We start from the raw sequence: 26,689 nt of genomic DNA, 5'->3' as shown, positions 1-26,689 counted from the left end.
CTGTAAAAAAAAAAAAAAAAAAAAAAAAAAAGAGCCGTAAAGTCAATCTGTTTGGTATTGTGGTATAATGCTTATTAGTTAAAAGAAACGCCATGAAAACTGTCGCACTTTCCATAGCGTCCTTTACTCTCATTACACGGCATGATCAATTCATTATTATTATTGTTATGGCGACGCACACAATGGCATTCGCCAAAGGGAGGGATGCCCCGTGGAGGTCTTTTAAGGGAAACTGGCTCATATCTACGTCATGCAAGGGGAAAAACCACGAAAACGCCATGCAGCCAGCCCGTTCCCCGGGATTAGAGCCCCGGAACGAACTACCAGTGTTCAGCGATTTCAGTGTCCGCTTGGCCGCTGGTGGGCCTGTGCTCAAATTTGCAACCATGTTTCTGAATCACAGCAATCATTTTCCTGAACTCTGAGTTTAAAGTCACATACGTATTGGTATTTTGAAATGTTTCAGTGGTTGGTGATATCTACAAAAAGCAATTTGATAGTTAAACAAATTCATTGTTTTTAACTTAACTTTACATATCGTTATTCGATATATTCTAGAAATAAATGCATATGTAGCCACATGCACAGTACTTATTTCGGTCAATAATATATCTAAACATGCATATATACGGTATTAAACTGTCCAACTAGAAATTGCAGTTTCTCTTTTGTTGTCATATCATTATCTTTTCGATCAAATTCTCCATAAGTATCAAAACGTAAAGGTGTGTAATTAATACTGTCAATGAATTTCGTCTTAGAAGCCTTTACAGTATTTTTAGTAGAATAGCAAGCCCTGTCATTATCACTAAATATCGATATACCAGCAAAGACAGAAAAATTTTGAAATTCAGCATTGATATGACATACATGTCAATTAGAGGTATGTACCGATATACCCAAAATTTGAAGCTTTAAACGAAAAAAAAAAAAAAAAATTGTTTTTTTTTTTTTTTTTTTTTTTTTTTTTTTTTTGGGGTGGGGGTGGGGGACTATTCTTTTGGCTCTTTAGTTGCAACTTCTAGCGGTCTATAGATTTGATGTTTTCCTGAGAATGTATTCCCCATGCTAAAAGAACAAGTTTTCATTCAGTCGTTTCGCAATTGAAGCCCAGGATATGTCAAAATTCAAATTCTTTTTGAGTAAAATCCATGCTTCTACTTGATGAAGCAAGAATTTTTAGTCAGTGATGCATAATGAATATAGCAAATAATAAACATCTCCGGTAAATTATACTGAATAGCGCCATATACATATTCTGCAGTAAGCTTATATTTTAACACAGTTTGAGTACTATGCATGTGAATAAGAATCCTGCTGTAAAATATTGTTTAAAGCAGTGCTTTAAATAGCATTTATTTCTTTATGTATGTAATTTTGCTTTTTTATTATTATATTTTATATCTATCATTTTTCATTGTAGATTTTAAGAAAGAAATCAATAATTATGCATCATAGAACAAATACGGTATGTCGTTTCTAATAAACGTTTTCATAGCAGTTATTATAAAAGATTGATACAACAATACACGTATTTTAAGGGCATACAATCACATTTACAATATCAATAATACAAGCTAGACAAATAATATCTAGAAATCTGATAAACTGACAGGAAGTTACACAGAGAAAAGATCGTTATGAAATATTCATGTTTGAAAACACTTACATACAGGTTTGAAATCCATTACAACTATGGTACTTGTAAAATAAACAGAATTAAAGTAGAAGGCTTCAAAAGTTGTTTCAACTGAATTCAAAACTTAAAAGTTTTTTATTTCAGCGGAATCTGATAAAGACATTTTATTCTTTTATTAACAAAGTCAATTTTTTTACTCGTTGCAGGTGTATGATCTTGATTGCATGTAATGTATACGATGCAATTTACACCAATTTCATTCTGACCAACTATACTCTTTATGACTAAATTGAAATTAAGTTGGATACTAGAAGCAAATAATGATGTGTTTCTATCATTACACGTGCCATCTCTAAAATAAATTTAGCAATAACACAGCAAGTAAAACGTACTGAAATTACGAAAAGTCTGATAAATTAAGCTAAATCTAATAGGAAAGAAATTAATAATAAAAAATTAGTTTCCTTAAAAAGAAACTTATACATTTCTTCTGTTACAGTTGCAAAGCTAATAAATCTGCTTTTACAAGAATTCACAATTTCTCCACAATCTGTGTCTTATTTTTACTTTCAGTGACATATTTTTTGGGTTATTAGGAAAGCATTATTTCACAATTAATATGAATGAAAAATAAAAAAAAATCCTTTCATATGCGACGACCTTATTAAACTTTAGAAATCCTATAGATATTAGCAACCTCAAGTTAAACAGCGTTTCTGACTTTCGGGCTTTTGAATCATCTAAGGGAGCATTCGACATCAAGACATAGTAGATAGTTTTATGTTTCATGGTAATCGCAGTACCACCAACATTTTATAACATTATCATAGCATAAGATAAAATTTATCCAAGAACTCCAACATTCTATACACACAGCAGCACAATGATTTCCACTTGTTTATTCCCCAAAATAATATATCAAGACATAGCAGATAGTTTTATGTTTCATGGTAATCGCAGTTCCACCAACATTTTTATAACATTATCATAACATAAGATAAAATTTATCCAAGAACTCCAACATTCTATACACACAGCAGCACCATGATTTCCACTTGTTTATTCCCCAAAATAATATTTGTAATATCATAATTAATAGACAAGGTTTAAGTGCTCGTTTTATGACATCTTGAGGGGAAAAGAGGTCATTATATTTATATGTAACTTATACTAAAGGAGATCAAAGTGTAATATTGCTCAGCATTTTACAAACAGTGTTTTTCAAGGAAGTCATAAATATTAAATAAATCGTTTTTTTAAATAAAATTTATTACGTTTAACAAACGCCTGTCTGTGACGCCTTTTATCTCTTGATCTACCGAACTGCAATGTCTACAAATGCATTATATTTTTGTAAAGTCTTCTAAAGAAATTTAAAGTATTAAAAAGTATGTTAAGATTTTCATAAAATACCATAAAGCTAAGCTTGAAGCTTTAGTACAGTGTTAACGGCAAAATATTTTATTAAAATTAATAAAATTATGAAGTTCTAGACTTCCAAATGAATCAAAACATTTCAAGAAACAACTAAGGCTTCAGAATTAGTTATAAACACAGCGAAATGCTATTAAGGTATTGAATGCTTAGACGAATTGTTGCTATTATACCGTGATATGATGCTAATGAAAATAGTGATACAGTGTAAAATTCATAAAAATCGGATATTAAGTATAAATAAGCTCTAATTTAAATAAATTTTTATTTAGAAGCTTCGTTTCGTAGATTTCTTTAGATATTTTATTATTAAACGCACCATATACATCTTATCACGGTATGAAGAAATTACTTTTGACAAAATGTTTATTTTTCCTCATAGCTCAGCAGTAATTTAGCATGGCTTTTTAAAACACGCCAAATACGCATTTGTTTAAAGAAATAGGCATATCTCAGATAAAAGATATAAAGATATAAAAATTAACGTAATTATAGCACTTTCACATAATTTATATAACTATTTTACTGAACTTATGACATGCATCCATAATTAAATAAGATAAAGCAGGTTACAGGCTATTTCTTTCAAGTAATCATTCATACTACAACACCTGTTTATGTAGCTGAGCACCATTCCTTTTTTTTATTTCAAATACATAAGGTATATGAGATGGTATCTCTTATAAAAATAGCTGTTATATATAATTTATGCGGTGTTATATATAAAGCTAAATCATATGAGATCATTCAGCATAATACAGAAAGTCACAATTCTTCAAAATTACATTTTTTTAATCACAGGATTCGAAACAGTTAAATCTCCTAACATAACCATTTGCGACATTACTATTGCAATAACTCGAAATAATTTATCAATGTAATTATATCAAGTACAATTCCGTAAATAAATACCTTGACAAGCTCATAGGATATATTTTTTTAATCCATTCTAAATGTAAAATTTAGGTTACAAAAATGTGAAATTTAATTTTCTTTTATACGCGATCTATTCCTTTTACTATTTAACATTTTAATTTTACGATTTAATTTCAATTTGTGGTACTTTTCTGTTTCGCCGGCGCAAATCTCGCCAAGCAGACTTTATTGGCGACATAATACAGTATACACATAAAAAAATATTAAAAAAATGTTAGTTCTAAGAATTCTTTTTTTTTTTTTTTTTTTTTTTTTTTTTTTGAAGGCATAAACATTTTAATATCGCTTAAAATTTTACAAAAAGCCAATAAATAAAGACAATAAATTTGTAAAAAGACATTAATTTAAGAATTTACTATGCTTTCATGGTTCAACATCCTGTTTCGCCGGTTCATATCACGTGACCCCAAGCGATTTCATCGCACGTAAACTACTCTACAAAAATATAATGCTCTCAGTAATTATCTACATTAATTTCAAGTTAAATCTTAATTTGGAACACAAGTTTAAATGCAAGAAATACTTCAATTCGTACGAATAGCTTACTCAGAAATTATGTAAAACTGCAGTGCTTTACTTCGCTAATGCATTCTCATTAGAATTGATGAATTTAAACCCTTGACTTTACATTTTCGATATTTTTGGCTTCGGGTAAGCACTGTGATTGCATCCTAATTGATTTAATTACCGAAAATGGCCTTAGACATAAAACTGAACTATCTGAATGAGGCGTAAAAGGTTACCAGCGAGAATATTCGTTTGGCATCAATTGTACCATTATTGGCGACTTTATCACTTGCGCCGGCAAAACGGAAAAGTACCCAATTTGTTTAAAGATTCCTTTCATTTTTTTGTAATATTTTTATGCAAATTATTTAAATAATGATATGAATTACAACGTTGTGACTTTTCTTTAAAAATAAACTCGTTTGTTTAGCAGCTCAGGAAATGTTACTTATCATGAAATTCAAACTATCCGTTAATTTTATTTTATTACTGCTAAAACAGAATTTACCTCAATTATGATAAGAGAAATAGACTGAAAATTTAGGGCTAACTTATGAAATATAAATGAGCTGCGTGATATGTTTACCAATTTAGACTTCAGAGCAACGGCAAGTTGTTGGTCTGTTGGAACTAAAATCAAAGGATGGCGATATTCTGCCGTCAAATCTTGAGCTACAGGATTTCTGTCGTCGGAGTGGATCTGAGTTGTAATTATTCATGGAAGCGGAATAAGTGGTATCCCATGAATCCCCAGGAACGGCAGCAGCACATGACTGCCCCACCAGGCAAGCGCCAAGATCTCTCTTGCGGTAAACAATTTCTCTGAAATCTTTCCTTAAATGCACGTTGAAATACCCATAGAATACAGGGTTGAGTGCAGAATTGAACAGAGCCAAGGTTTGGACCCCAAGTATGACACTTTTCGAGATTGTGATAGAGTAGTCGCTATATATTCGGATATTATTTACGATAAAGTAAGGGGTCCAGCAGATTATGAAGCTAGCAATGATGCAAATGGTTAGTTTAAGAGTTTTAATTTTAGCTCGTGGTATCATGGCTGCTGCATTTTGGGATCTACGAAGAAATACAGAAGTGCCTTGTGGGTGTTGATCCTTTGCTGCTTTCCAAACAGTGCGCAGAACATTGATGTAACAATAGGAGATGCATATGGCAGGAATAATCAAGATATAGGTAGTGAGCCATGAAAAATATAGCTTACGTTGCCATCCAGCTGTATATCCCTTACTTTCACATTTGAGACGCATGATGTAAATATCTGGATCAGGTTCTTCTATCTGTAAGGGGAAAAGAAAATTTATTTTAGAAAATACTTCGTGCATAACAAATTTAATAAAAAAGAACAAGTAAATAAGTACAAAATCAATGCTATGTTCAAGAGATGAAAGCTTTTATTATGAAATAAATTATCTAAGGGTCAAACATTTTGCTGGACACAAGAATAAGCAATAATATGAAAGAAAAAATTTCATAGCTGTCATCTTTAGTTTAGTCACTGGATGCTTCTTTAAAAAGGAATTAAAATTTTTAACGAAAGTAATCAATGCATTTTAATACCTCTACTTTAAAAACAAGGAAGTTGAAAAATCATGCTGTCCCAAAAAATGTGAGTAAATAACAGGCTAATTATTAAAAAAGTTCTTTATTTATATGAGTACAGTTTTCTATTGCTTGCAAAGATGAAAAAGTAACATTTCTAATAATCCAACCTGAGTTAAATTTCTGAATATTAATGAGCTCTCGCAGTTGTTTACGCAATATTTCGACATCTGTAGTCGTCTTTGAAGAAAGATAATTAATAAAATCTTAAGTTTAAAAGGTCTAAATAAAAGCTCGATTTGTTTAAATATTTTAATATTCTTATTCAGTATCAAAATATGAACTAATCAAAATAGGAATTGTGATCATTTAAAAATTTTATTCTCTGCTACTCCAAAATCCATAATAATTTAAAATTTAATTTACATCATGAAACTTTTTATAAGGAATAACAATAATAACTTTTATAATTTTCCTATAAAATATAATATAATAACATATATTTGATGCATATGCAGCTGTGCATAGACAAAGATACTCTGTATTCTAGTTACAAGCACGGTTCTTTTAAGTTAATTTAACCTGAAGCCAAATCATTCCTAATATTTCATCAAAATTCAAAGTTCAAATTTATTTCGATTTCTTTCTAAGCTTTACAGTAAATATTTGTAAAAATAGTCTGCTGCTAATAATATATTATATTGCAAATTGTGTTGTACTGTGGGCTTACACAGAAAAGAAAAAGCAAAACGCCGGAAAGGTAGAAAGATGAATTATATCTGTTGATAAAATTATGGAACAAGATAAGAAATACATTACCTTATAAGGTATTTCTCCCGCCTTCTTAGTATGCCTTCGTGGTGTAGTGGTCAGCACACTTGGCGCGTATTCGACAGGTCCATGGTTCGAGTCCCGGAGAGGGCACTGCTCATTTTTCATGACTCATGCTTCGAAATAACCTAATGCCTCTACAACTTAAAATAGACTAACTTTGAAACTTAGTAACGTTGATGTTGCTAATGATGTTAAAATAAATTGAAATTGCTCGTAACACAAGTAATGGAAAACCAATTCATATAAAAACTCAGTGGCTGAATTCCAGTGTAAAAATGCGCAAGGTTCACAAAAGACTCCTCCAAAAAAATCTTACAACTCTGTAAGTCCAAACGAATGGACACAAAGCAAGAGATATGGCAAATAAAACATGTGTTGACCATGGAAAGAAAATCTTTATTACGCTGCCATGTTCGTCCAACATAGAAGTTCACCACTCATGCATGAGAGTAAATTTTCCAACTTTATGGGCTTCCTGCATTTGGCTACTTCATGCGTTATGTGGTATGAAGCTATTTGCAGTGGCTTTTCAATTGGGGTAAAACCTAACCTCTGAAGAGCTGGGGAATCAAATCTAACTCTTTTAGCGTTCAATGATTCAACATCACGGTCTGCAAAATTTTTACCACCATGCTGGCTGTTTATTCCAGCAGTGTAGGCGGGTTCAGATTTTAGTCTGAAAAGACAGCGTCAGAAAGTATGCACCGGGGTTTTTGCGCATCATTATTTCTTCCAGTGCAAACGAATGGTTCAAATAGTCATTATTTCATACGCTTTCATCTCATGATCGTAAATAATAATTTGGGAAGTATACCTAAAATATGGATCAAGTTGATCAGAAGAAAAATAACGCACTCATTGTTTATTAGAGATAGAAGGAATAAGCAGGGCATGAACACAGAATCACAACAGAATGTACCTAGAATTTAACTAGTGTACATAACGCAGAAAATGTTATCGACTCATGCACAGGAAATATGTTTTCCACGTGTCGTGCATGTAATTTCTAAAAAATATTTAACTTAACTTTAAACTAATAATAAAAATATCTCTCACTCCCTAGAATTCTATAGCTGAGAATCCCTGATCTAAATAAAGGCTTTTTTTTTAAGGCTGATTATTGTAACAGTTTCTACGATACAGAAAATTCATAATTCATGTTCACGGACCACAGCTTGTTTCATTCCGTTTCTTTTTATCATAGTTAGTTGTGCATATATTGGTAATGTTCTTAAATACAAATCCAAAGTTTTCCACCCTAAATAAACCTTTCAGCTTCTAATGAATTATTTAAAAATAAAACTATGCTCTCTTACTAGAATTCATATTTTTAGCGCATTATTGAAGTGATATCGACCATAAGTTTTACATTTGATGCCTGAAGAGAGGTATAATGAGGCATTCTAGCGCTTTTAGAAATTTCTTTAGCACTGGATAGATGATTCATTAAACAGATCCAAGTTCTTGATTCCACACAGAACAAAACAGTGTTAATAGCAGAATGAAATTAATGTTTCTGGTAATTTTTCTATGAATAAAAAAGTGATTTTTAGTAAAGAATTACGATACATTTTATCGTTTCACTTAGCTGTAAAACATTATTTGATTACTGTAGAGTCATTAGGTTTAAGTAGGAGACTTGAAATAATAAGCAATGCCCTCACCGCCGGGACTCGTACCTGGACCTCTCGAATACGCGCCGAGTGTACTACCGTTACACAGCTATGCGCTTTGACTGTTGGAAGGACGGAGAAAATACCTTATATACCCCCCTTTTTAAAGCGACTGGTGACGAATTATTCACCAGTCAGAAATTCTTTGAATTCAGGCGCCACAGTAGAGTCATTATTTTATTTTTTTTAATAAGAAGCACATAAATTATGTTAATGTAAATGCAGAAATTTTAATGTTTATAATAAAGGGCATAAATGTTCTATGTTAGCTTAAAGTTATATAGTCTATATATTTTGTGACTTAAACTCCAAACACTTGACATCTATTCAGTAACACAGACTTTTGTATCGCAATTTTATGAATAGTTATGAATTCGAAACTTGCAAGATGAGAAATCTTTGTGTTCAAAAAATATGTTAAGATTTCGGATACTGCATATAAATGACGTCAGAGGTGGGGGAGGCAAACACCTTGCCAGTGACATTTGTATGCGACATTTTCACATTTACCACAACGTCATGTATCTTAATTCTGTGTAAATGATCTAGTTTAAGTTTCCATACTGTCATTTTTGTTAACATTGTTACCTATGTTATTACATGTTGTTCATGTGTCACACCTCCAAATTCCAGAGTTCATGTTTCATGTTCAGACACTTTAATCTCAGTGCCATATCCCGAAATATGATGTGGTTGTTCCTAGTTATTCCAAAATTTCTTTCTATGTGAAACCTCAAGGAATTTGCGTATTTTCTTTAAATTCGTTATATTTTTTAAGCAAATCCGGTGTAAATGATTAAAATTAAAGGACTTAAAAATTAAAGCTAGTCCAGATAGTGAATGTTCACAAAGAAATCCTCAGAAACACAGATAAAAGAAATAGAACAGTACGACTTATAATACAACCGGAGATGCATTCACGTCATTTTAAGCTCTGAAGATGATTATGGCCTTAATTAAATGTTACCACTTAGTGATAGCGAATATAAGTAATTTATGAATCGATGTAAAGTTATCTAGAGTACAGAAATAATATTAAACAATCAAATTATCAAATTTCATTATTAGTTAATGATTAAACATTGTTCAATATTATTTGTTAGTTATTAAATATATTAATTAAATATCATTTCTAATTTTCAACCAGTTCTGTGGCTCTTCCTACACTGTGTTCTTTTATAATCAAAGACTTCAGTTGCTTCGCTATTGCCACGGACTCTTAAATTTGTCATTACACTTCTGCATATTTATATGATGGTGTATGCGAGTTCCAAGAGAATAAATTTCAATTTCTATGGATCTAAAATATTTCAGAAAACGACATATTATTACGTAGCTGGAGGACACTGTTATTAATGTACATTCCTTACTTTTGGTGAACGATACGATTCTTGATTTTATTGAAGATAATGGATTTCATTTGTAGGATAACTTTTTTAAATGAGAACATTTAAATTAAGAAATTAATTTAAGTGCATAAAATTCGCCTTTAAATAATTAAAATATAATAATTAACAAAACGATATTGAAATCAAAAATTAAAAAATATAGATACCTCGACAAAAATGAAGATTTGCGGAATTGCGAAGATAAATGCCAGCAACCAAGATCCTATGATCAGGCGTTTTGCCTGCTTTAAGCTGCCGGTACTTCTCAGCGGGCGGCATATCGCCAAGTATCTGTCATAACTCATTGAGGTGAGAATGAAGGTAGTACTGGCAAGCGTTACAATTTGAGCATATACGATGATTTTGCAAGCTATAGGACCAAGCTTCCATTCTCCGAAAACCTGAAAGAAATCATAATACTGGATTCAGAACTATTATCATTACTACATTATAATGCAATTAAAATTTATCCATTAGAGGTAAATACAATATGCAAGTAAACTTCACTCAAATGCAATGTTATATAAAATAAACGAAAGCAAGACCCGTAGGAACACAGCGAATTTAAAAATGGAAACCGTAAAGGAAACGATAAATACTGCATTCTGTTATCATTTCCATCAGTAATGTATATAATATATAGATTTTTGAAGAATTATCTTTCAGTCTTTAAAAATATAAATTGTATACTTAAGAAGGAAGTGAGGAATTTAAGAGATTAAATATTATTCATATATTTGCTTTCTTTGACAATAATAAATGCGAATTTGATGCTTTGCTTCATAAAGCTATCCTGACGTGTAGTTACCAAATAAATATATTCCGATTATCGATAAATGTTTTAAGTGTAAGCGTATTATAATTTCCCTGTTTATCAGTTTCATAATTTTATATTTGAAACACCTAGCTAAATATCTTTATCAAAATAAAAACTTCTTAGCTATTAGAGAAAACAGTCCTTTGTCATAGCTTAATTAAATGAAAGCAAATAAAAAATACATATATATTATAAAATTAATTTCAAATAAATGTATATCACACACAGTTGCTGCTTATATAAGATATAAATAATCTGAATACGCACCATTTCTTTGTCATATATACAATGTATTATATACATTTGCATTATCCGTGCATCTCTCTGTTATGTTTTAAGGTATTTCTCCCGCTTTCCTAGCGTGCCTTCGTGGTGTAGTGGTTTGAACATTGGACCGGTATTCCAGAAGTCCGCGGTTCGATTCCCGGCGAAGGCGTTTGCTCATTTTTCATCTCTCCGGCTTTTTCAATAAACCTAATATCTCTACAGTGAGGCCCGAACTAAAAAGGGTGTTGGACGATGATTCTCCTTACCCAGGGTTTGGTGATTGTGTCCCCTAAAACCCCAGTCGCCCTTCAAAAGGGGGAAGTATATAAGGTATTTCTCCTGCCTTCCTAGCAGGTCGGTATTCGATAGGTCCGTGGTTCGATTCCCGGCGAAGGCGATTTCTAATTTTTCATCTTGCCTGCATTTAAAAAAAAAATACCTAATGTCTCTACAACGTAAACCAGATAAATCTCACTTATCTTTGTAAAGGTATGATTGATTTATATAAAAGTTGCTCAAAATCTGTATTGAATTCAGCGTTAGGAAACGACTCAGAAATGGTTTGTTATTTGATTTTTCTGTTCCTGCAAAAACTGGAAAATCGTGGGCGCAATAAAAAATTATTTCAAATTAACGTACAATGGTGTAAAACCCATTTACCATTTAACAAGATTCTTACAACAATTTTTGGAATAAAATACTCCTTTTATGAATGATAAGGACATGTTAATAATTGCAATAAAATTTGTAACATTTCATTCCAATTTTGTAGCTGAAATTCCAATTTTGTAGTATGAAAGTTAAATTAATCTCTTTAAAGATACTGAAATTCAGATTCTACAGATTTTTCAACCTATAATATAAATACCTATAAAAAACCTATAAAACCTATAACCTATAAAAAAGGGAGAGAGTTATATATCTCCCGTTCTACTGGGTCGATTGACGAAATTCAAATTGCGTTCTCCATGTCTCGAAAGCGCGACATAGGATATGCATTAGATTTTTATATAGCATTGTTCTAACAAAGGTATTTTGACATAAAATGGGACCTTTTTCTCAAATAACATACCAATTAAGACACAATAACACGCCGAATAAATTTAATTCAGAAGTCAAACAACAAAAATCAGCGTTATATTTACAAAATTTTCACAGGACTAGTTTCGATGGTTTTACCGAACCACCATCTTCAGCTGCAAAACCGCAAATGAACAAGATAGGAATTAATGATTAGATAAGATAAGAAAGCCTGGACAAGAATAAGCAAGTGGCGCCATCTGTTGGTGAAACCAGAACTAAAACATAATATCTTTAAAGGCCGAAGGCAAATTTGGATTGGAATTAGGATCGTTAACTAGAACAGAAAGATTTTTATGAATGTGAAATGCCTCTAGAAAATCCAGTTCTCCAATGGAAGATGTTTTTTGAATAATTTTGGCAGCAGAAAAACTGAAAGTGTGGTTTTCGGACCAACAATGTTGACCAACAGAAGACTTCTGTGTTTCCTTTTTTCTAACATATGCCTCATGTTCCTTGACGCGAAATTTTAAGGCTCTCCTAGTTTGTCCAATGTAAATTAAACCACACTGGCAAGGAATCCTATAAATACCCCAGGAATTCATATCCGGAATGGGGTCCTTGAGTATGGAACTCGGAATTTTATTGATGGGAGAATAAACAACCCGAAAGTTAAATTTCTGCAAAATATGTGCAACTTTATAGCTAATTAATGGAAAGAAGGGAATGATAACAGAATTTTTATAATCTCCTAAAACAAGAGTGTGCCTTTTAGTGTGTTGAGATGAGAATTTTTTAACTGCTTGATTAATAATGTTGGGTGGAAAGCCCCTGTCAATAGCTATTGCTTTTAAATAATTTAGTTCTTCATCAAGGGCTAGTTTGGAGGAGCAAACTTGAAGAGCACGGAAAACATAGGAATAAAATGAATCTAACTTTTGTTTAGTCGGATGACATGATTTAAAGTGTGGTGGAAGACAAACCGATGAAGGTTTACGGTAAACCGTAGTACTGAAGTTGGATGTGTTACGTGTGACCAGAATGTCGAGAAACGGAAAAGAATTGCAAGTCTCAAGTTCAAAAGTGAACTGAATAGCAGGATCAATAGAATTCATTGTTGAAAGAACTTTATTTAAATCATCTTTATTACCTTCAAACAGAGTAAAAGTATCGTCTACGTAGCGGAACCATGCCGGGAAGTTTAAAGTTTCAAACAATTTTTATTCATAATAATGCATGTAGATATCAGCCAGGATGGGACTGAGGGGGTTTCCCATGGCTAATCCCTCAGTTTGCTTGTAATATTTATTTTGGAAAAGAAAATGTGTTTGTTTCAAACAGAGTTGAGTGAGAGAAATTAGCTCATCAATTTCGATGCAAGAAAAATGAAATTCGCGAAGTCTGGTTTCTAGACATCTTAATGCACCCTCCACTGGGACATTGGTGAATAATGATTTTACATCAAAAGAAACCATGAGTAAATTACTAGGAGAAATGTTTTTAACTTTTTTTACAAACTCTATTGAATTTTTTATGGTGTAAATATTATTGTCTAATAGAGTTGAAAATCTAGAAAGTAAATATTTAGCTAATGGATACGAGGCAGTACCTAAATTTGATACAATAGGGCGGAAAGGAATACCACTTTTATGAATTTTGGGAAGAGCATATAATCTGGCACAATTCGCAACAGATGGGATAAGTGAATGTTTTAAGTTGCCTGAAATGATTTGCGAAGATTTGATCGCAGTTTTTATTTTTGACAAGTCCGAAGGTGAATGATCTTTAGGGATCGGATTATATTCACCAACAGATGGCGCCACTTGCTTATTCTTGTCCAGGCTTTCTTATCTTTTCTAATCATTATTTCCTATCTTGTTCATTTGCGGTTTTGCAGCTGAAGATGTGGTTCGGTAAAACCATCGAAACTAGTCCTGTGAAAATTTTGTAAATATAACGCTGATGCGAGAGAAAGAGCTACATTGCGTGAAATTCATTCTAACCCGGATATTATTATTTCAAAGGCCGACAAAGGTGGCCAGATAGTCGTCATGGATAAGAACACTTACATTGATGGTGTCACTAAACTCTTAAACGAAGGACCATATAATCCGATCCCTAAAGATCCTTCACCTTCGGACTTGTCAAAAATAAAAACTGCGATCAAATCTTCGCAAATCATTTCAGGCAACTTAAAACATTCACTTATCCCATCTGTTGCGAATTGTGCCAGATTATATGCTCTTCCCAAAATTCATAAAAGTGGTATTCCTTTCCGCCCTATTGTATCAAATTTAGGTACTGCCTCGTATCCATTAGCTAAATATTTAGTTTCTAGATTTTCAACTCTATTAGACAATAACATTTACACCATAAAAAATTCAATAGAGTTTGTAAAAAAAGTTGAAAACATTTCTCCTAGTAATTTACTCATGGTTTCTTTTGATGTAAAATCATTATTCACCAATGTCCCAGTGGAGGGTGCATTAAGATGTCTAGAAACCAGACTTCGCGAATTTCACTTTTCTTGCATCGAAATTGATGAGCTAATTTCTCTCACTCAACTCTGTTTGAAACAAACACATTTTCTTTTCCAAAATAAATATTACAAGCAAACTGAGGGATTAGCCATGGGAAGCCCCCTCAGTCCCATCCTGGCTGATATCTACATGCATTATTATGAATCAAAATTGTTTGAAACTTTAAACTTCCCGGCATGGTTCCGCTACGTAGACGATACTTTTACTCTGTTTGAAGGTAATAAAGATGATTTAAATAAAGTTCTTTCAACAATGAATTCTATTGATCCTGCTATTCAGTTCACTTTTGAACTTGAGACTTGCAATTCTCTTCCGTTTCTCGACATTCTGGTCACACGTAACACATCCAACTTCAGTACTACGGTTTACCGTAAACCTTCATCGGTTTGCCTTCCACCACATTTTAAATCATGTCATCCGACTAAACAAAAGTTAGCTTCATTTTATTCCTATGTTTTCCGTGCTCTTCAAGTTTGCTCCTCCAAACTAGCCCTTGATGAAGAACTAAATTATTTAAAAGCAATAGCTATTGACAGGGGCTTTCCACCCAACATTATTAATCAAGCAGTTAAAAAATTCTCATCTCAACACACTAAAAGGCACACTCTTGTTTTAGGAGATTATAAAAATTCTGTTGTCATTCCCTTCTTTCCATCAATTAGATATAAAGTTGCACATATTTTGCAGAAATTTAATTTTCGGGTTGTTTATTCTCCCATCAATAAAATTCCGAGTTCCATACTCAAGGACCCCATTCCGGATATGAATTCCTGGGGTATTTATAGGATTCCTTGCCAGTGTGGTTTAATTTACATTGGACAAACTAGGAGAGCCTTAAAATTTCGCGTCAAGGAACATGAGGCATATGTTAGAAAAAAGGAAGCACAGAAGTCTTCTGTTGCTCAATATTGTTGGTCCGAAAAACCACACTTTCAGTTTTTCTGCTGCCAAAATTATTCAAAAACATCTTCCATTGGAGAACTGGATTTTCTAGAGGCATTTCACATTCATAAAAATCTTTCTGTTCTAGTTAACGATCCTAATTCCAATCCAAATTTGCCTTCGGCCTTTAAAGATATTATGTTTTAGTTCTGGTTTCACCAACAGATGGCGCCACTTGCTTATTCTTGTCTAGGCTTTCTTATCTTATCTAATCATTAATTCTTATCTTGTTCATTTGCGGTTTTGCAGCTGAAGATGGTGGTTCGGTAAAACCATCGAAACTAGTCCTGTGAAAATTTTGTAAATATAACGCTGATTTTTGTTGTTTGACTTCTGAATTAACATACCAATTGTTTTTCATATTTCGATTCTGCGACTCAAATTATGCCTAAATATTAAACTTTTTTAGTTTGCGCCAAGAATAGTTTCAGCTTGCGCACTTGGCTAACTTCTTAATATATGGCAACCTATTTTCCTTTTCCTTCACATTGTGCAGGACCAGAAAGAAGTCACGCCGTTCCTAGCTTTTTTACATTGCGCATGAGAGGGAAAAAAGTCACATTCATTCCAACTTCCTAATAATTTTAACAAAGTTCTTAAACCACATTTGATGTTATTGTCGCTTTTAACATATATGCCAAATTTTAAAATGCGCCAATAAATAAATTCAAGTATATCTTCGGAAATTTTGAATAAAATATTATAATGTTTTGCAGGTATGCTTAAAAATACATTTACTTTAAGATGATGGTAAAAATTTTATAGATTATAACTGAAATTTTTTCGAAAAATTTATAAAAATTATTTAAAAATGAATCTCAAAAAATGAGCGAATTTTATTTGGAATGAAATTAAATTTCGAAATGTGAAAGGAAGAATCAAATACGTTTAATAAAAAAGAGATATTAAAAAAATATATACCATTCTCAATTAACATTGAGGAGCTAAAATTTTGAAATCTAATTTTTTAAAAACTACTCGTGCGATTATTACAAAACTTGGCAGTTTGGCATAATTTGAGTCGTAGAATCGAAATATGGAAAAATTTGGCATGTCATGTAAAAACAAGTCCGATTTTGTGTCCGAATACCTATATTAGAACAATGCTATATATAAACCTAATATATAGCCTAAGTCGCGCTTTCGAGACATGAAAAACGTAAGATGAATTTCGTCAATCCGCCCAGTAGAGCTGAAGATATAGAACTGTACTTTTTTTCCGCAGTGTGCATATAATTGTGCGTATAAATAATTATCATTAAGAAGCACGCTTATGTCACATGATTTAGAAAGAGGTTACCTTAAGCTGTATAACTTATCATGGTTTTGCGTGTAAGGATTTGTTTATGAAAAAATTATAACAAAACTTTACTTCCGTTTACAGTTGTTGGAAGTGCACCATAATAACTATTACAATTCTCTGAGTGCTGAAGCACGTTGCTTTAATAACGTAATAAGTATCACTACCTATTCAAAATGATTATTTCCTGCGGAATGAATGTCCATTAAAATTATTTGAAATTTCCGTTATATTTTAATGGTTTATGACAGATGATCAGTAAATTATACGTTTAGAGAAGAAATGTTACATAAGAAATCACATACCTTAACGTATCAAGGTCAGTACTGATTTAGCACCTAGGCAATATGACCACAGTTATGCACATCAAAAATGGCATAACTGGAACTGGTGAACTCTTCTGTATGTATGAGCTCTTACTCAATCCATGAACTTTTCATGAACTGTGAACCATCTATGAACTGCTACACTGTCCCCAAAACATCACATTAATATCACTATAACTTAACCAAGATAATAATGTTTAATGTTGTTTTATTCATTTCTATTTGTTTATTTGTGTTTATTTGTGTATATATATTTATATTTATATTTCACCATCAACTGTAATGTATGGTGTTGTATTGTAATGTCATTGTCATCAACAACTGTATCTCCCGGCCATGCTCTGTACCACAAGTTCTCTATGCCCTAATGATAACTTTTCAATTAACACCGATGCGTGGCGTAAGTACGCCCTATGGAGATACCAGTTCTGTCAATTGCGATGTGTTGGTGCTTCTCACACTTAGTCCTGTCCTGTCTCATTAGGGGAAAATAAAGAATTCCTAAGTAAGTGAACTTTAAAAATTGAAGCAGAACTTCTTCATTAAGTTAGATACTGACTCCAATACCGATGCTATCTCACTTAATCAGCATTTTCAGTGTTAACATGTATCTTTACTTTTAGCCTTACAAAGTTACGAGCCATCATCCCAATATAGTTTTGGTTAAATTTCTAAGCGAGAAACGTGTTTCTCTTTTTCTTTTTTCATTTGTAAGATATGCAGCAAAAATTTTGACTTATCTGACCTGGACTATTTTTTATTTCGCTATCAATAATTTTCATTTTGCGATGCAAAAATGCGTTCGAAATCAGAATCACTTCTATAAACCAGTCCAGTTGATCAAAATATTATGTAAAAAAATGCCTCGTTACACTTGATGACATTCTAAAACTGCTGTCGCCAAGTCGTCCGTGGGAAATTTTCGACGGTCCCCAGAAAAATTAGGATATAATTTGTGTACTTTTTACGGAAATTTTTAACTCACTAACAATTTTCTTTAATTTTTTATGGATTTTCAGATTCAAATAAAATAGACAATAGATACGTAATGCGCGAGAAAAAGCAAGGGAATATTTGCCCTTTCATCAGTAAAACTAAAGATAGAATAACTAGCGAAATTGGAATTACTTTACTCACTGAGAGGTGATCAATGAATCAAAGCACACACATTTATCGTCACGGTCAAACAGCATTAGAAAGAAAGTTCAAACTGGAAGCGCAAAGAAAAAAACTGGAAATTACAAGAAAAAATCATTCAGACTACTTGAAATTTGGATTTATTCCAGATCCCGGTAGTTAGCTGAATCCACGGCTTTTTTGTATTACCTGTTCTGAGAGTTTATCTAATGATGCCATGAAACCTTCAAAAATTAAAATCACTTAAAACCACTTGAAATCAAAACACCCAGACTTAGCTAAGAAACTACTTGAATATTTTCAAAAAATGCGTGAAAATATGCAAAAATACATAGGTACCTTAAATATATGGTTGTTTAAGTTAAGTCCCTATCAAAGACTTTCTGTCTGATAGCACTTCAGATAGCGAAAAACAAAAAGCCATACACGAAGAATTATTCAAAGCTTGCATATTGCAAGAGGGTTTGGGGAAAAAGCTGTACAGAAACTGAAAGTAATTCTTAAACTGAAAGTAATAAGTCTGCTAACACTCTTTTAAGCCCATAACTGAAGAAATGACTGAACATCACTGGACATCGTTCAGGAGTTGTTGTAAAGGTGAAAAATGTATGTCACGCAAACTTTCTAGCTACGTAGTGCATTACATATAGTGAGCATCTTGTGGTGAAAAAAATGTCCCCAGTACTACACCAAATATTATCAGATGTTATTAATATCATAAATGAAATTCGACACAAAGCGATTAATTCTCGATTATTTTAAACAGTTTGTGAAGAAATGGGTTCCCAGTATACTCACCTTCTTCCCACTGAGGTGAAATAGCTTTTGAGGGGCTAAATACTGACTCGTCTGTTCGTCCTGCGAGAAGATATCATATTATTTTTCAGCAGCAAAATAATGCGGAATTTCAAGAACTCTTGTCCGACGATGAGTGGGCAGCCGAGCTATCATACTTGGCAGATGTTTTACCTCTGTTATTACAACTAAACGTAAGCAAGGACAACATAAGCAAGTGTTCACAGTTCGAGTAAAATAGATGCTTTCCACAAACAATATCACTGTAGCAAACGCTGTAGAAGAAAATCTACAATGGTTGTAAATTTTTAATGAAAGTATAAGAGATAAGAATCTCAACCAGCAAGTGGAATACATTATTCAATAGCACTTGCAGTCATTGGCCGAATGTTTTGGTTTTATTACCAAAAGCAAGAAGATCCTAGGCATGGAAATATGTGGATAATGGATCCCTTGTCATCAAACACTGAATATAGCAATTTAAGCATGAAGGCAAAGGAAAGCCAGATTGATCACTTTTTCGAGACAATTAAAAAACTGTATTACAAATTCATTATTAAGACTTATTTCTGTCTCTCTATAAAAAATTAATATCCATCACTGAGTGGAAAAGGAATGAAAATTTTAATTCAGTTTTCGACAACATGTTTGTGCGAAGAGGTGTTTTAATTTGTAACAGCAATTAAAACTCGGTACAGGTATCGGCTTCAAAAAAACGTGGCTCTTCGTCTTGCAGTGATAGCACTAGAACCAAAAAAATCCACAAACTGATTTCAAACAAACAGGAACAAATAACACACTAAAAATGCGTAATATTTAAATAAATCTAAATTTTTCATTTTTTTAAATAATTGTTCTATAACTTTGTTACCTTTAATGATTGCATGTCACATTAATAAAATAAAAAGTTTCTGATTATTATTTACATAAATGTATTTACCTTTTTTTAATCTAAATTCATATTAGTGGTCCGCCAAATAAGAAATTATACATTTAGTGGTACATGAATATCTAAAGGTTGGCGACCGCTGTTCTAGAGACTCCTCCTGAGTTGAATAGAAATGACACATATACGACTGAAGGATTTATTTGTAGTTTTGAAGAATCTCATAAATATTCGAGATACTAAAAATGAAAACATTTATGTTTACGAAACAATTACTTATCGGTTTTCTGAAGTCTCAATTTAGTCATCGTGTGTAACTATTTAAAGGGTAACCTTAAAAGATAATTTACCATCTGAATTATGTTGCACAATAAATAGAACGGAGCTTTATAGTTAAGTAGTGTTTAGCCCTTAAATGTTATATACAGTATATTTGTTTAGATTTGAGTATTGATTTAATTAAATAATCAAATAAATTGTTCTGCAATTTAAGCTGCATGAAGTGATATAAAGTTTTAAGAGTGTTTTTCTTTTATTGTAGTTAATATTTATCCTGTGGTTTTTTAATTATACTCCATTTAGTTTTGAGTAGTTAACTGTTGGTACTGTTCTTGTTAAAAGGATGTTGACTACAATGTTAACTGGCAACCTACTTGCTTGTAACATCACGAAACTTTACTATCAGCAGAAAAATGGAGGTAGATAAAAAAAGTACCTGAAATGTTGGATAAAATATTATTCAACACTTATTAAGGATGCCAGTTTTGCCATGTGTATAAAAGTACAAAATTATATTTGAAAAGATATAAAAATATACCACATTTAATACTCCTGATAAACAATATCATCCGTTCAGCTCATTTAGAACACTTTTGTTATCGCAAACGTCCGAGAATTTTCTCTGTAATATATGTTACATACATACACATATAATAATTTTGAAGAGAAGAATTTAATGCTTTCACTTATGGCCAGGAGTTTTCTCCGATTGTAAGCTTCTTCTTCTACGTACTCCTCAATAGCTAGCATCAACCTATCTAAATTATTACAGACGCATACACACACATATATATATATATTCATGTTAATATTTTAAGGGGTTTAAAAACAAATAGCAAAAGAAAATGAAACCTAGTCACAAATTTGCTGCAAGATTTGAAAGTAAAAAATCAAAATCTCGAAAATCGAAACGAAAACGAAAATGCAGTATTAAATATTTGAATGTTAAACCTATTTTCTCGCTTATGTAAATTAAAGAAAATTAGAAAATTGAAAACAAAATTTAATTTCAAAGTTAAAAAATATTAAAAACTGGAAAATTTGCTCACATTAAAAACAAAACAATAAAAAAATTTAATCTCCTTTGTTTAACGAACTTGTCAAGAGAAAAGTGATTTTCAAGCCTTATTTCGTACATCTTAAACTACGTTTTGCCAATATTTACGTTAAGTACGTTTTACCAATAAGAAAGGCAATTTATATCAAACAGGGAAGGCGATTTATAATTGAAAAAATAAATTGGGAGCCTCAGGACAAAATTTGGAAGAAAATGAAGCTGGAAGCCTAAAATAATAAAATAAACTGTAAATAAAATAAAATGTGATAAACTGAATTCCTCGAGACCGAAACTTATCAAGTAAAAGATCAGACCCTAACACCTCAACAAGTCACGTTTATAAAAGCCTACGAAGGTTTTGTTTCCCATGAAGCCCCAAAGCATTTCTTTTTAAATTAATGAAACCCTCTCTGTAACACTTTCACGAGAGCCCATTGATTTTAAGTCAACTGAAATTGAAACAATTCAGAGTAAAGCATAAAAATTACCAAAAATGCTTTCTAGGTTGAGCTTGATAACTTGATAAATAAAAACCAAACTTTAAAAATATATGCGAAGAAAAAATAATAAGAAAATTTTTAATATTATAAAGTATAAAATAATTAATATGATTCATTATAAGACAATTAAGTCCAAAAAATACAAACAAGAATATAAAAATTTTAAAAGGGAGAGACTAACGTCTCAGGGGAACAGCCATTTGGAAAATTAAAAAAGAAGCTGTTCAAAGCGTAATCGTAAATACGAGAATGAGTTGCTCTTGTTGACGAAGGAAACTAGATAGTGTTGTAATGGCAAGAAAACTTGCACAAACGAACTTCAATAATTTTTAAGAAATGAAGCACTAAAATTAGTTGAAAACCTTGAAGAATTTGCTCTAAAGATCATAATTAAATTTTTATGTAATTACATTTTTACAAACGCTGCGCATCTGCCCTAATATCCTATTATTAAGTTATAGTATCAAAAACTTTAAGTTCTAAAGCTGGTAATTAATGCAAAATTTTTAAATTGCAAGTTAATAAAATCAATTGGAATTTTATTGCCTTGTAGAGTCATTTTGAAGTTCGGAAACCTCTCTGTATTTTTTTTTAATTTCGGTGTATTTGGTTAATTATAATATATGCTAAATAGTTTTTGAAAATATTGAAATGATAGTGGATAAGTTAAATAGTCTCCTTTTATCAAAAAGGTAAAGTTGCAGATTTCAGTAAAATAAGTAGTACTCATGAAAATTACGTTCACTATCTGGAAAGTATTACCGTTAAATTTAATGAAAGTGCGAAACACGTTGCAAAGCAGAAAGGTTTTTCATTTATTGGTATCAATAAGTTGAAGCATTTGTGCAAAACTTTTGGCAATTCCAATGAGTCATTGTAAATTCTTTTAAGTGTAGTAAACAGATTTTCATTATCGTAAGAGTTAACGTTTTTAACTGAAATGTTTTTAAGGGTACTTATAAATTTTTATTATTAATGATCCATCAGAAACTGAAGTTATGATTGTTTTCAGAGGAAATCAGCTGTTTAATTCTTTTTGTTGAGCAAAAACGAAGTCATAGGCTTTTGTACGGTTTTCAGTCCCGTTGGCAACGAAATGCAATTTAACTGGATTTATATGAAATTTTAGGAAAGCCCAGGGGTTGGATAAAGGCGCTTTATTCTGCTTTATGCGTAGTTGTAAGTTTTTTGTGGAAAGCTAGAAGTTTATGTAGTAGGAAGTTTTCAGTGGAACGCATCTTTTTATTTGTAACAGTGATAAAATTCTCTTACAAAGCGCTCGTAATAATATATTATTTTTCTAAATAATGCGAACATTGTTGCCCGCTTTGTAGCTTTGTGATGATAAATTTCTTTTTTAATTTATTAATTCTGATAAGTTCATTGGACCAGATAATTCGTCCTTAAAGCTGTTGATTTCTATAATCTTCTTTTCGTGTAGTAAAGAATTTAGTTTTTTCATTCGAAGGAAACTTCAATGGATAAGCTGATTTTGTAACTGGTTTTAAAAATGAAGTCAAAGTTTAATACTTTTAAGGCAAGTAATTTGATTACAATTGGAAACTGGTTTAACTTAGTGCCTTTAGTCATAATTTCTCTAAGTGTAGGGTCGTTAAGTATTTGTAGACTGCCTGTATTATAAACTTTGTTCAAAGCTGTTGTCCTCTTTTCTAGAGTTTCTTGAGTTTTAGAGCTAAACTAAAACTGCATTTCACACAGTTTCGCTTATATATTTCTCGACATTACGAAAACAAATAGTTTATTTCATTCCCTTGAATGTATGTTACTCTAATTGGAACTTTATTGTTAAAATAAATGCTTTTAAGAGCAACATTTTAGTTATTGAATATAATAGCACGCAGACTTTTACCTTTGAAATGGAATGCAATAAGTAAAACTAAACTGCTGTTCTTAAAAAAGTACTTTTAACAGTAGAGATATAAAATGTTGGCAACATATAGTGAGAACACAGTTATCGAAAAACATTTGTTCTTATGTTATTATGTAAAATTAATAGCAAATTGCCAGCATGTTTCCTTATCCATTTATTTCAATCTGAATGATAAATTTTTCATTCCATGTAATATTCCTCTGAGTTTCTTTAATGCACATAATTTAAATAACCTCCTATTACCGTAGTGTCATTTTACAAATTTCATAAAAAAGAAAATTTTCTAAAATGAATACGAAAAATGCAAAAATAAAAAATAAATACATAAATAGGAGTATTTTTTCCTCTAAACCATTATTTAATCTGAAATATTCGAAGAGAAATTGAAAAAAGCATGGTAAATCTCTTTTCAGGAGCAATTCTATCTCTCCGATAAACAAATGCCTTCAGGACCATTCTGTACGTACATTATAAACGCTATTCTGGTTTCTATTTCACAAAACGTTTTAGTGTTTACTCGGTGTTACTTCGTTTCACTGTCTAAAGGAAATGCGAGTTGAGAGTTTGAAGGCAAATAGTGGTCAGTAAATGTTATTCTCAATGAAATAAAATCTTCAAATGCAACATAAATGAAAAAAATCCTTCTGCGTTACAATGAAAGTTCTCTTTCTTACTTTTAGTAAAGGAGGTGTAACTGTTTAATGCGGATACCATTAAGTTATTTTTTTATATATTTAGAAAGTGTATTCTATAAGGTTCTCAATATTCGAATTATGTAATTTTTTTTGCCTGCGTTAAGGAACATAAGCCCTTTATAGATTTCGATGTTTAATACACCCTGTTGGATTTAATTAAATATTAAATGGGAGACCTCTGTATAAGGACAGAAAGTTTATTAAATATTGTAGATTTCACATGCATTCTGAATAAAATGAAAAAATAATAATACAAAATTAAGAGTGACTACATTATATATTCACAGTATATGCTTCATGGATGTAATGCAGGCACGTGGGTGTATTTAAACCTTAAAATTTAGAATGAGATGCTATAAAATTTATAGGGATGTACGAAACATGAATAAAATCTGCTAAGTATGCAAATTTAATAAAAAAAACACACTTAAATTGGAGTGTAAAAATATATATACTCAGGAAACGTTTGTAATTTTCTTCCCGACGGATCATTCGGTATTATTATTGATTCTGCAAATTAATTATGTCTAGTTTTTTTTTTACTCTGAAATTTCTATATTTATTAGCAGCTACAAAAACTGGATTTCCTATTAAAATGGTAATCTGCAACTACCGTAGAGAAAAGCCAGATGAAGAGAAGCTGACTTGAGGCCTTACGGGAAGAAGATAACAAAAAAACCAGTTGAACACAGGAAACAAATCACATCAAAATATGTTTGAAAATAAATGCAAGGAGTAGCAACAAAATATTAAAACATGAAACAGTCTCTCAAAAGCGGAAACAAGGGTGTGGCAAGTGAGACACACGTCTCAAGTGAACAATTGGAAAGAGCGCCAAATTAGCTATGAAATTTTAGAAATTCATTATAAAAAGGAAACTATGATTATTTCTTAAAATTTTTAGAGCCAGAATTAACGAATTCATTGACTCTTATAAGCTGAAGATAAGAAAACGATTTATAATCTTTCAGACGCTAGGAGAGATTTAGTACATTTATACAGTGCGTATATAGAGAAATTTTCGCATCATTATAAGTAATAGTTCTAGTTTATAAATATTTTACATAATGAGAACATTTTCCTTACTGTAGCATGATAACACGGAGAGAGACACTTCAATTTAATGATCCTCCATCTCTACTGAAATTCATTCTTCTCAGAATTTTATAAAAATTCATCAGTAAGTTTTATAAGTATGCAATTTCAAAAGGATTCCAATTTCTAAATATTTCGCTGTTTTTCCGACTCGTTGAGCGCATTTTGATTATTTAAATGTCAAATATGTAAGTTTGAGTGACTTGCGGCATGTCTTCGTTATTATACTCCACGATATCAAGCTGGAATTACATTAGAATAAAATGAAAAGAATTTAGCAGATATGTTCAAATCTTATTATATTGAATCTCAGTGCACAGTTAGAAATATCGATAAATAAAATAATAAAATTATCTCGAATATGTACAAACAAATTTTCCATTTTATGAAATATCGTTGTTGTTGTTGTGAATTATCTCCCTCGCTTGACAATAACAGTAGAACAAGCCAAACGAAATTCATTGTGGCGAGGAGTGCAAGACTGCGCCTGTCGTTGGCAAGAGTCTTGATCACCATGCAGCTGACAGTACAACTTTGCTCAGCTCCGTACCCAATTTTGATGGACAGCACATAAGGGGGGGCGAGTCCGACGGTCTCCCATCCCGGCTCGCCACATTGTTAGAATGTCCGCTTGCCGCATAGACGTTATACATTTACAAACATCCATGCCTTCACCGAGATTCGAACCCGGGCCTTTCGGTACGACAGTCAACGACGTTAACTACTATCCCGTTTGGGCACATTTTAAGAAATCTAAATAGGATTAACTGTCTGACCAGCCAGAAGTTTCGCTAAGAAAGCACGAATTTCCCAAAACTTCTACGAGAAAAAATGTTTTATGTTAATTAAAGCACTTACCTGAAATTTTGCATTTATTAACAATTCTGCATTCATCCGCATCCACTAGGATGTAAATAATTTAATGTATACAAACGCCAACTTCTTGAATTTGAGATAGAGAGTCTGGCAGCTGTCGCTAAACGAGCCAAATCAAAGCTTTGTAGGGGCATGTTACTTTGTATTAATTACTTTAATTCAACATTTCATTTCTGAATTCAACTTTTGTTCTGAATTTCGCGTCAGCCGTGGAAGTTGTGCATTTCATGTTTTTAAGTTTTGTGTATCTTCTAGGTTGACGGTAATAAAAATAATAATAATAATAATAATAATAAAT

General features: G+C 31.7%; 1 protein-coding gene across 1 annotated transcript in view; it reads right to left on the bottom strand.

Moving 5' to 3' along the window:
- Window positions 1–938: 938 nt before the first annotated feature.
- Window positions 939–26,689, bottom strand: part of LOC118191112 (cardioacceleratory peptide receptor-like) — a 142,759-nt gene continuing 117,008 nt past the window's right edge. The window contains exons 3-4 of the mRNA XM_085807226.1: window positions 10,136–10,369; window positions 939–5,811 (exon numbers count right to left, since the gene is read on the bottom strand). Coding sequence (XP_085663352.1) covers window positions 5,107–5,811; window positions 10,136–10,369 — 939 coding nt within the window. The 3' untranslated portion in view covers window positions 939–5,106. The remainder of the gene's footprint in view (window positions 5,812–10,135; window positions 10,370–26,689) is intronic.

The sequence above is a fragment of the Stegodyphus dumicola genome, chromosome X1 (assembly GCF_044657685.1).
Source record: "Stegodyphus dumicola isolate Sdum_Otavi_A_Nest chromosome X1, ASM4465768v1".
Taxonomy (NCBI): domain Eukaryota; kingdom Metazoa; phylum Arthropoda; class Arachnida; order Araneae; family Eresidae; genus Stegodyphus; species Stegodyphus dumicola.
The sequence above is the reverse complement of the archived record's forward strand: the minus strand, read 5'-3'. Positions and strand labels throughout refer to the sequence as shown.